The following is a 12,936-nucleotide window of genomic DNA, read 5'->3' as shown; positions in this document are numbered from 1 at the left end:
ACGTGGCAGTAAATCCATTTGAACTAGTGGGAACACTTTTTAAAAGACACACACCGACAGTTGGCTTCAGTCTCGTGGTGGTATTCTGAAGAACACACTTGTGCATATGCAGGACCACAGTTCATACATGTCTTTACCAGTCAAGCACACACAAACCCCTGCCTTGTGTCATCGTATTTTCCAGAGAGAACGTGCACCGGGCAGGCGTCTGCAGTGCACTGCAGTCTGTGCTCTGTGGGGTGGCGTCATGTGGGGCTGAGGGGCCACAGAGTTCTTGGCATGGGGTGCAGGGGTATGTGGAGTTGTCAGCTTCTGTTCTTTCTCATTCAGCCCTCACACTCAACACAAACCAAGAAACTGGCAGAATGAAGGTTTCTCCACCTTAACTGTGCTTGAAGCGTGAGTTTTACCTCACTGCTCATTTTTAGCAAGGCAGCCATGAAAGGAGACAATCCAAGACTGAAAAATAACAGAACTGCGGACTTACAATGTGACCACGGTGCTAGTTATTTAAGTATCTCTAACAACGGAGGATTTGATTTTGATCAAACTTAAAGTGCCTACTAAAAATGCTCAAATAAACAACTCATACCATAAAGATATATTATTTTTAGCCTTTATGTTTTTTCAAGATAATGTAAACCTAGTAAAAAAAAGTGACAATGGAAGGAATAAATACTCTCCCATAAATCTATAGAAAAACTCAGTGTATCTTCTACACATCAAGTATGAATCTACCTGTATAGAACTAAAAAAAAAAAACAAACAGCTAGTGGTTCTCAGGAAAGAGTCAAAATCTATTCAAAGAAGAAGCAAGCAAGCAAGAACTAAAGGAAAAGGCAACTCTGGGGACACTACGGGGGGTTGGAGTGAAGAACCGCTTTAAGGTAATACTGTGGTTCCGAGATGACACTGGAAGGAAAGTACGAGGACTTTCATAAATACAGCTTTAAAAAATAAGTCATAGTTCCATTTCAATACAATGTTATTTATTTAAATGTGGCTTTCAATACAATTAATTTTATCAGTGACACTTCTAAAACTGAGTCACTACGGAAAACAGGATAATCATATATGATGTCCCATCCCAACTCTAAATCTAGTCATCTCCTTTTCACTAAATCCTTTATACCTTTCCTAATCAATTCCAACCTCCCCTTAAATTAAATGTTACTTTCTTTACACCCTAAATGCTTTTTAGCATCTTCCTTTGCACACGTATAACTTAAGCAACCAACATTCAATGCATGCAGCAGGAAAAGAGCCTTCTGCGTAGTTCTGGGGTCCTCACAACAACCCTGTGAGGTGGGTGCCGTCAGCCCCGCTCACCGCGCAGAGGAGGAGATGTGCTGAGAGAGGCGGACTTGCCCAGTGACAGCTGATCCAAAGCGGACCTGCTGGCTCTCGGATGGGCTATGCTTAAAGCACCCCAAAGGAAAAACAAAGATTGCCCCAAGGAGAGACTACGGCTGCACCTAAAATTTCTGGGCAGCTGGAGAAGAGGTTTGATAATATTTATAATTTCTTCTTCCTTGTCACTTAACCATTGTAAACAGCAAGTACACTATGTTCCCTTATTAAAACTTCAAGGTAACAATAGACAAAAAAGAACTTGTCCCTCCCATTTTGTAGGAAAAAAATAATATATTACAAATAGACTTGCACTCATCATTGACTATGAAAAGACACAGTAAATAGATACTATTCTACATTAATCTTTCTGGTAAGTGGAGTTAGAGAGAAGACATAAATGCAAATCTACTTGTTACCATAAATAATAGGAAGAGTGCATTTTGTGGGGATCATGAAAAGTGGGTTGCTGCCCAGACAGATCTAGTCTCAAAATACAAATCCTTATCCCGGCAATGTTAACCAAGAGAATGCACCACAAGCCTAAGTGCCTAAATTATACAAAGGCGTATCCTGGCATCTATACATAATTTAGCCACTGATAAAAATGATTATGTAGTAAGTTCCTTGGCCAGTCATGAAATCTGTGGGAACTATGGAATGACTATCCTCGTGCAAAACTATGTCCCCAGTAAATAAGATCTAAATGATAATTCATTATAGAGTGTTTAAAATCTAAAATGAAAACATTCTCTGTGTGGAATAGTATTTCAGTGAAAACCCTATTCTGGAAAGTTATCCTCAGTTTGGTCCAAATCAGCCACATTCTAGTGCTAACAGTGCGCCACCAAAAGCACCAAGATGTAGAAAGCTTTGCCACCTACATCCTTTCTCAAAGTTTTCTGAGGTTCTCATAAACATTCAAAGCTTCAGTGATGCTATAAATATTCCAGTGACAAAATGTAATTAATGTTCTTTTATTTCTATAGGAAAAATCTACAGACCAAAAGCAGGGCTCGTGTCCCCACCTGAAGATGGGTTTGCCTGTGACACGTCTTGCTTGTCCGATGGTGCCAGACACTGAATTCCCTCCTGTGACATACCCCAATGCGCCCTAGACTTTTACTACTCATAGTTAAGTATTAACTACAAACCTAACTTTTCTAGTGTTTCAACTATTTTTTCCAAATGATAAAAAGATAGTTTAAGAATACCTTCAATTTATTATTCAAAGATATGACAGAGGAAGCGTATCTTCCAGTTTTCTAGGAGACAAATTTTGAAGACCTCCACATTTTAAAGATACCACCAGACCTGCAGAAAACTTTCTCCACAAATGTGTGATTTAAAAAAGTACCATTTAAAGTCACAAAATCTATAAAAACTATGTCATTAATCATAGGAATATTCTTCTAGGTACTATAATACAACAATGTAATAATTATTTTAGAACAGATATGAAATTAAGATGCCATTAAAAGTGATGCTTTTAAACCCAAAATCTCCAGCTATCATTTGTACGCTCATGAGGGCAGGAATGACTGGCCCTGTCCTCCACGCCCAGGGCCTAGCACCGAGCCTGACACAGTACATGGCAATTACCTGAATGAGTGAGTAAACAAGCGTCCTCTCCGTCATCTCTGGCGCACAGGACTCAGCTGCACTCAGCTGTGAAAACAGTCCTTGTTTGCCTTAAGTCAACCTGACAGTTCATAAGGAATTTTACTGTTCTCTTAATTTTTACTTGTAAGGTATGTAACAGAGTTCATAAGTCTTAAAATTCTTTAAAATCCTTCTGCTGTTTACTGCTTTGTATTAACAGACAATATAGAAAATGAACAGCTGACTCTTCCCAGGTGTAAAGAAACAAAAACTAATCCTAGACACTAAATTTAGTGGGGTAAACCCCAGGATCACCTAGAGATTAGTGCAGGAAAACTCACTCATCTCACTTAAAAAGAACACATTCCTATTTCACTCACTGCCTCCTTCTAGCCAGCTGAAAAACAGCATGAGCAACTTGCTTCCCAATCGCCCTGGTCAGCGTCAGTGCAGCCTGTCCAGCGGCATGCCCACTGCGTCACTGCTGCTAAATCCCCACCTCCCCCAGCAGGTTCCTACAGGGAGAGGTCAGGGGATTTAAATCCTGATAAAGAACGGGAAAAGCAGCCCCTCACTTCTAGAACTAATCTGATGCTCACAGCTAAGTCTCAATGTCATTACAAACTGAGGTAACATTTACAGCTAAACCACTTTGTTCTTCTTTTGGACAATCTCACTAATACATCTCCATCAAATTAAGTCACTCTGAGATCATGATGCATTGGAACAAATACAAGGCCACAAAACACCAAACACCCTTCACCTCCTTGAACCCTCCACAAATTACCCAAAGCCCACATCCTATAATACAATCTTTATAACCCCCTCTTCCTGAGATACCCCATGGTTCCCTATGATCTGTGTCGCTGCTACAAGTAGCGTGTTCGACTACAAGTGTGTTCCTGGTGGTCTTGGACTGAAGGGGTCTGACACCTATGAATACTAACAGTGGGATGAAAAGAGCCTGAACTTCCTAACTACCTAGGACAAATGACTCTAGAATGGGGCTCCTCAGCACACATTTCACAGTTCACGGGGGGGGGGGGGCAGCTCTGGATGACTCTGGCAGAAAGGTTCCTTCCATGTTGCTTTTAATGTCAAGACCATGCTACAAAGTGTTGAGAAGCTCAGATACAGTAAAAGGCATTGCTGACGTCACACTGGGAACTCTTAAGGCCCAGAAGATGTCTACCTAGCCAAGCTGATTTAAGAGAATAGGCAGGAATTCAACAAGACTCACTTCACTTGGAGGCACAAGGATTCACAAGTATTTTGAAACAGAGACCCAACAATAATAAAACTAAAGGTATAAGGAAAAGGTAGAAGAGGTCAGCTTTCTTTTTTCCAACAAGTGTTCACCATGACTAATGAAAAAAAATCTAGATAACAGGCCAGCTTTGAGAAGAAAATAAAGCTTGAGTTTCATGTGTACTCTTTCACAGAAAGACTTTTTTAATGTGCAAAATGTCCCACTGTGGAGCTGAATGTTATTTTTTTAAGTGTTAATCACATCCAAACAAGGTAGAAAAACCAAGAATTCCAACTTAGAACAAACAACTTTCTACAACACAAACCCACTGTAGTCACTCAAATCAGCACTTTGGTAAATAAGTAAATAAATAAATCCTAATCTATTCATAACTATTATGTTTAATAAGAAAGTCAATAACTAGAAGTCCTGAAAAACCTGAAGGGAATAGTTATCAAAAAGAAGTCCCTCTTGGCCCCAAAGAAAAGGCAGAAAATAACTTTTTGTCAACTATAAAACCAGCTTAAAAAAAAAAAACTTAGGAAAAAAATCACCCATTTCCTATCTTCCAGATAAAACTTAAAGATTTTTATGTCTAGGGGGTGGGGACATGGAGTGTTCTGCCAGCTCCCCAAGTGCCTACTGTGTCTTTCCTGGCCCTGAAGATGTAAGTGTGGAGATTCCCAAACATGAGGGTCACTGTCTTCGAAGGCAGGTGGTTTCTTAGGAACCTGCGCTGTGTGAGAGCGCTGGCTGGGAGAGAAAACATTCCCCCACCACTGCCCTCTCTGCGGCACGCCCGGTGCTGCGTCTTTTACAATACGACTTCCCAGCACACAGGCACTACCCCTTACTATTACGGATCATGAAAATGTGGCTACACAGCAAGAGGGAACAAGGATTCAAACTCATCTCCTGATGCTGCCAATGCAGTTCAAAATCATGACTTCAGTATAACGAGAACCAGTTTTCAAAAAAATACTTAAAAGCTTGTTCAAAGAAATGCGTCATCATACCAAGAACTGCCCATGTAACTTAGAGTGGGAAAAGGAAGCTTGTAGTCTGAGTCTACGTGGTGAATGAGGTGAACAGACTTAGGGAACAACAGGTTAGACACTCGTCACTTAACATTTCATGGGGCTTTACACCCTTTCATCTGAATTTGTATTAGGTAGTAAAAAGAGCTGATCTTTCCGCTACATCTGACCTTCTCTGTAAATCTTTTTTTTTTTTTTTTAAGAAATGCAGACCAATTGCTGGGTGAATTTTAACACGTTTAATTCAAATGTGATTCAAAAGTAATGATGAAGAAAGCCTCACAACGCTGACTGCCCTCTCCTTAGTCTAGACCTCCTTAACAAGCCTTACCCTTCACGACGATCACTGTCCTTGGCACGCCTCCTCCAAGACTGAGACTCTTCTCCGCTGTACTAGGCCTTTCGTATCCCCATCACCTCACAGACTTCAATATCTAATGCGCAAATCCTTAAGCAGAGCTATGCAATCATCGTACCTGCTCACTGAGAGGACACATTAAAGTCCAAAGTATAAAGCAAAAACCTATATTTAGAACAGTTAATTCAAAAAGTTAAAGTGTTTTATGGTAACTGACTTAATAATTTTTCTAGAATTTAATAAACCATATAAAATGTCTACCAAATACTCTTGAAGAGATTTTTTTTTTAATAAACATTTTATTTTTACCCAGAGGACACTTGGTAATTTATACTTGTGTGGCACATTAGCATATTAAATCTCTAAAACTAACAATGTTTGCAGAATATTTTGATAATACACTTTAAAAAGATGTAAACAGAACAATTTCCATAAATCTCTGAAAACTAAGTGATCTGATTTAATCATCACAAAAAAACATATATAAAATACTAATAACACCAAACTGCTGACCTATTTAACATTCAGGGTGTACCAGAACACTGCAACTACACACTTTAACATAGAACCTCAAGAAAGCAGCAGGATTCAAGTTCAGAAATCACTAAACCGACAGCACTCTGAACTCCTATCATCTCCTTTAATGCCACCCTTCTGCTCTAGAACCACTGTAACAGTAAGGCTGGACCTGCCACATCCTCAGTAACAAATTCCACCAGAGACTACAACAGAACAGGTTATGACCCAAATAGTCTCTGTCATCTGGCAAGTGTGATGGGCTAGGGGCACAGGGTGATGAGGAGGCCCAAAGAGGTAACATTAAAGTATTGAAGTTTTCAGTACTGTGCCAGAAAATATGTAGGATACATTTTTCCCCAAGAGTGTATTTAAGTATTTCTTAAGTATAAAATACATATAGGATACACTTTCCCCAAGACTGCATTTCTATATCTCGGTTGTTGCTACTGTGGTAAGATACCGTGTGGGATACACTTTCCCCAAGAACCCTAGCTTACTGCTGACCACCCTACTCATTGAAGATGACAAACATTTTACCAAAGTTAACACTGGACTCATCCAATTTTATTACTAAACAGTTAGAAAGTAATTATTGTGATTAAATTTGATCAATAGAGGAAAAAAAAAAAAGCAAAAAACTTCTTCCCCAGAGCAAAGGAAACATTGTCCTAATGAAACATTCTGGACACCAGGGACCAGTCTGCTGCAGTGCCACAGCCATGAAAACTGCTGGTTTTCGGTGTGTTCAGCTTCCCATTCTTCACGGCCATTTGGCCAATTCACAAAACACATCTTAAGAAACCAAAGAACTAGGGAAACACTGGAAATGCCACTTAAGGGATGAGGCTGTGTCTTGTGAGTTTAGATAAAAAATAGAACCAAGTACAGCACCGTGACCCCACTGGTAATCATTAAATATTTGATTCATCTAACAATTTAAATAATCTTTAAATGCTTCCATATGAGACCTTTAAAAATGCCAATTCTAAGAGATGACTTTTTTTACATCTGAAAACTTGGAAAATCGTGACAACTCTCTTTAAACCAGTGGTCCCACTTATGGACTACCTGTAAATAAAAACCTGTAGTACTGTAACTAATGATAATAGTTGAAAAACAGCATTTTTAAACTGAATGGCTGAAAAAATTTTACTTGAGGGAAATAAATAACCACTGTTGTCTGTCCGTCCGCAGGCAGAGATATAGAGGCAGGCTCTGAAGTTGAGCTTTGGAAATGACGTATCAGCTGACACTGACTGGACGCTCTTAACCAGGACACTAGTGTTAAAGGACTTCTCATGAATCAACCCTTAATTCTCAGTACTCAGTAAAGACAGTGTTAATTATTAATCCCGATGATACAGATGAGACACAGATAGCAGTGTGACCTGCTCCAGTGTCAAAACTTTAACTAACACCCAGGTTACAGAACCTGCAGTTGTAACAAACACAACACTGTATATATTAGTTTTTGCTGTGTTGCTTTCAGTAGCAGGAAACTCAAAAATGAAGCTAATCAGAAAAGGTAGTAAAACGTTACTTTCAAAAGCGTACACAGGCAAATCAAGGAAAGGAAATTAAGACAGCTCTACACAAGGGAAAGTGGAAACAGAAACCACAAAACAAAATAAACTTGAAGAGCAAAAGGAAAAATGATTTAATGAAAATGCCTTTGAAAATCTAAACTACATAGTAAAAGTAGTTGGGACTTTTTTTAGACGGGAAAGAAGCATGAAAGCATCTTTAGAGTACTGAAAACATTGTCTGGACTGGCAGTGATTGCTACAAGTAACACTTTTCTAAAAAGATATCAGTGCACACACATACAGGCTCTGAGAACAGGTCTTTCCAAAATGCTAGTGGACATTACTGCTCCCACAGAGAACCAGCTAAAACAGTCCTATTTTTACAGAATTACTGGAGGGAGTCAAGGAAATTGTAGCCAAACCATAGGAAACCTTGCAACAAATCTGCGGATCAGGATAAAAGTTCACAGCTTTAAAATTACATGATTGGAAGTCTATTTCCCTTGGAGGCTTGTGAAACCACCTTCTTCATCTGTGAAGCCCTTGTGCAGAGCGCCTAAATATTCTTTACTTTGCCCGTCTTGTTTATTAACCTTTCTTACCTAGATAGCTTGCTTTTGCAAATTTACAGGGGACTCCAAACAAGATGTTCTCCAGATGTCATGATTCAAGATATGATGACATTAAACTTAATATAAACTTAATATATAAAATCCTACATTCAGGTTTTCAACCTCAATTCCAGTGCTTGTTAGTTACTAGACTGGCTTATGAGGGTCCACAAACAACGATCCTGGGTCTTAGAGGTCTAGTGTGAATTTTTGAGATGCTGCACCTTCCATTTGGGAAATATGGGTGTTCAGAATGATGGAGCTTAATTACTGAGGGAAATGATCAGAATGGGGAAGGGTCTAGAAATCATGAGAAAGAGCAAAGACAAGTTTAGTATATTTAGCTTGGATAAGACACAATTAAGTTTTGTCATTTTCAAATTTATTTAAAGGATTTTACATGGAAATATGATCAGATTTATTATATATAGGCCTAGAATATAGGGGATGGGAAGGATATAGAAGATCATATTTGTATCTAATATGGAAAACTTTTCCTGTAGAAAGATAATAGACTGTGTGTGAGTTACATGCTTTCCTTTGCTGAAATTGCGCTCTGTTTAGCTTGCCAACAGGGAGATTATGGAAGGCATTCTTTTTTCAGATGGATGGTTCTGGGCTGTGGAGCTCTACCCACCTCTGCTCAAAGGCACCACAGGCCCACTGTGCTGGCTGGCCCTTCGTGGTGTTCTTAAGGGACCAGTGCAATATTTTAAGATAACGGCAAGTTAAAGCAGACACAAGTCACTGAGCTAATCCAAGTAACATGTGATGCTCTACACCCAGGCTGACAAGGTGAAGTTCTCACAAAAAGAACTACATTAAAATACATTCGAAGAGGGGCAGGGGGAGGGACAGAAAGAGATCTGAGTCTGGCTCTAAAGCAGACTGGCTTTAGAGAATTAATAGTGTATTTTGGAGAAATTAAGTCTGTTTCATGAAACAATCTATACAAAAGGACAAATGACTTAGAAACTACCATTTCTTCCTGTAAACAAATTCTTGTTTTGGTTTCTTTGTAGCTTAAGAGATCACAGCAATGTAGATGCATCTCAGAAATTCCTGAGATATGATTTAAATCAAACTTTAAAATGGCTTTGTGGTATACTGTAAAAAAAGTGATTAAAGGGAAAAAAGTGACTGTGAGAAAACTATTTTGATACTTAGCCTCCCTCCCTCCATGGCAAATTATTTTTGATGAAAGCATATACTTAGTTTGTACATTTATTAAAGCATCTACCCACTAAAAATGAACAGCCAAAAGCCTATTATATATGTATCTAATTTTATCAGCTCTTTCCAAAGCTCTGTATTTTAACTTTAAAAACAATCAAAGACCTGATTAGCTGGGAAGCTCCACAATGTAACAGGGTAACTAATTCATCAGCAAATAGAAATTAAGTCTCAGTCAAAATAAACTGAAGCAATTATAGAATACTCAATAAATTCTGTAAAGATGCAAAGGCTCTTTCTGAAAACTGAATTGACTGCCTAAATTATTAATCACAGTGATATGTCACAGTCAAAAAATCAGACTCTTTCTATACAGAAGAGTGTCTGGGAATTGCTCCTCTCACCTAAAACACTGAACATGATAGCAGCTGTGTGTAGCTCTAACATTAGAAGAAAGCCACAGATCTATTTTCAACAAGTTTTTGCCATATTATATGCAATATTTAAAACAAATACAGAGATAGAAAGAACAAAGTCCAATCCCAGTATAAAAATCTGAAATGTTCTTAGAAAAATGTGAATGCAACATATAAAATGATTTCAGGACCCTACTACATTAATTTCTTCAAATAATGTGCCTCAGAAGTAAAGATTCTTCTTCTCCTTCATAATTCACTCAGATAATGATTTACATAGGGGAGCCAACCATGATCCAGTCTTTTCAGAATAGCAGAAGGAAAAGAACCTTAAAATAAGCTCTTCCTCAAAGTAAGGAATCACATACAGAGAAAATAGGTGTGCATATATAAACTGGGTTCACCTGGTTGTCTGAATGATTAAATGAGATGTGCCTAAAGTGCTTTTAATATTAAGATATGCTATGTTAGTGAAAGGAGTTATGCTGCTAAAGGCTATTTCAAAGGAAGCTAGGTGTTTCTGTTTTTATCTTGGGGAGAATAGACAAGATTTTGTGGAATGTTTTGAAAGACACTGTACAAATAAATTAGGTCAGTTAATCATAAACCATGTGGTTTGCCAATTTTACTTTAGTAAGTAAAATTATTTCCAATAAAAAGCATCAGATATTTTGAAGACACTCAAACTTTGCAAACACATCTTCACACAATCCAAAAACACACTGCTGAACCATAAGATCTTTACACAGGGGTTTATGTCATTTATTAAAAACTACAGCCAGATGCAGTCAGAAAGGGATACACGGACTTATCAGAAGTATGGTAACATCCTTTTTCTTTAGCTGTGTGTATTTAGGGGTTCATTTCCTCTCCATGACTGCTGTATTTGAAAACTGGAAACAGATCTTACCTCCTAAATAAGTCTCAGATAACTCCTTTATGCCCATATTCTATTTATGTAATCTAGTATATCTTAACTCTCTTGCAGTTTGAACTATTCATTGTGGTTTAATTTTTTTGTTGTGAAATATAGCATACACTGAAAACGTATAACCCATATGGATAGTTTTAAAGACAAAAGGTAAAAGGAACTTGGGTACCTAAATTAGTTCCCTCTACCCACACCTATCCTGTCCCCCCAAAATCCTACTCTCCAATTCAATCATCACAAGCTCAGGAAGACATTACTACCACTACGCTGATATTACTTTTAAAATATAAGAGGCAATAGTGGTTCAGAGTATGAACTCTGGAGCCAAACAATCTGGGTTCAAATACTAGCTCCACCTCTTTCAGGCTATATGACCTTGGGCAAGTTTACTTTTTTTGTACATTGGTTACTCATTTGTAAAAAGTGGGCCAAACAGTATTCATCTCAGAGGATTACTGGGAAGATGAAATGCTTAGAACATGCCTGATACATAATGACTAGAATACTTCAGGTACTGTTAAAAACCAAGAAAGCAAATCAAACTTAAAGCATGCTGAAACTTTAAATTGGATTCTTTTTTAAGAGTATTCTGCTTCTAAAATTTACTTTAGTTTTCTTACTGATTTGGTTCTTTCAATCTTGCTCATATACATTTTAACCAGTCCTAAGTAATCTGCTTCTAACCCTACACTGATAAAACCACACTCCTGACAGTATTATGACTCTTCTCCCATATTATCCAACATCCTAAGTCTGTGAAAATATCCTCCGTACTAGAATTTAAAAAGCGTAAGGGTAGGGGTCATATCTTGTAAAAAAAAAAAAAGAAAAGAAAAAAAAAGCCAAACCCATATACTATATAGCATATGCTCATTAATTAAATAAATGGAGTTTAGTTTAATGGCTATATTTCACTTGATGTCAAATGTATAAACATCAATAACCTAGACACTTATGTAGACTAGTGTACTCTCAGCACTTAAATGTTATTTTAATCCTAGTCCATAAACTGAGTGCTAGAATTCACACTAAAAAAGAAGGGTAAATGTATATAAATTTTGCTGGCTTTGTATATGCTTCAGTGATGGGTGGACATATTACATGGTAAATGCTGAAGTATACTCAATTTCATAAGTGATTGTTTTTCCTACTATGGACCAATCATCATCTTTTGAGTAGCAAATCTCCTGACAATAGATCTATGCTCATTTTAACCTTAAAATATTGATTACTTTTCTCCGGTGTAACTTTTTCCTTTTCCAAGAAGCATAAGAACAATCTCAGAAAGAACACTAAAATGCACCTGTATATTCTGCACTCAATGGTTGGTATCATGGCTTCTGCCACACACAGGGATCTTTCATGCTTACAGCTGAAAAGACTATATACACTAAGAACACATGACAGCTGTCTTCAAATACTTCAAGGGCTGCCATGGAGAAGAGTACAGACTTAATTTTTCATATCGCAGAAGGAAGGACAAGTTTTAAGGAAGCAGATTTGTTGTAACAGAAGAATTTCTGGAATTTAGAGCTACCTAAAATTGAAAAGAGAATCATGTGAGGCAGTGAATACTCTACGGTACCAAAAATGTCTGTGAGTTGTACTGGTTTTTAGGAATGATATAGAAAAGGTAAATATTTGATAGAGCTGGACGACCTGATCACAAACAAACTCTTCACTTACAATGTTCTTGATTTTCTTGACACCTCACCCCGAGTGCCAGTCTGCGCCGGCCTGCGGCACAGCAGTGACGTGCCGTGGGAGGAAGCGTGCTTACCCGCCCTGTTACAGCCCTGGTGGCCTACATGAACATCACCCTGCATACAGGGGACCGACATTTGGAGGCTGGCCGATCCTATCCCTGTTTGTTTGACTTTGTGATCCAATTTCCTCTCTACAAATAGAGCTAAACTAAGTTCGCTTCAAAGTTTACTTGAAGAATTTCACATCATCCCGTGATCCTCAAACCCACCAAGTGAAGGATAGGAAAAATATAACAACATTGGCTTCATTATGATACGATCATCTCTAAAATCAGAAAATTTAGAAAAATGAGGAATGACAGAAAGCGGGTAACTGGAATCTAATAACTCATTTACTACACCAGACCTGCTATAAGAACTACTATTTGGGTGGTATGATTAACTTGCTATAATATATT

The 12,936-nt window shown here is 38.0% G+C and overlaps 1 protein-coding gene across 5 annotated transcripts in view; it reads right to left on the bottom strand.

Moving 5' to 3' along the window:
* The window catches only part of WDR33 (WD repeat domain 33), a 92,108-nt gene that overhangs the window by 34,860 nt on the left and 44,312 nt on the right, over positions 1-12,936 (bottom strand). Inside the window, exon 8 of one of the 5 annotated variants that reach the window (XM_017680558.3) lies at positions 968-12,309. The exons of the other annotated variants lie outside the window; for them this stretch is intronic. Within the exon in view, the coding sequence (XP_017536047.1) occupies positions 12,233-12,309 (77 nt within the window). The 3' untranslated portion in view covers positions 968-12,232. Of the gene's footprint in view, positions 1-967; positions 12,310-12,936 lie in introns of those variants that run through there. 5 annotated transcript variants of the gene reach the window in all.

The sequence above is a fragment of the Manis javanica genome, chromosome 7 (assembly GCF_040802235.1).
Source record: "Manis javanica isolate MJ-LG chromosome 7, MJ_LKY, whole genome shotgun sequence".
Taxonomy (NCBI): Eukaryota; Metazoa; Chordata; class Mammalia; order Pholidota; family Manidae; genus Manis; species Manis javanica.
The sequence above is the reverse complement of the archived record's forward strand: the minus strand, read 5'-3'. Positions and strand labels throughout refer to the sequence as shown.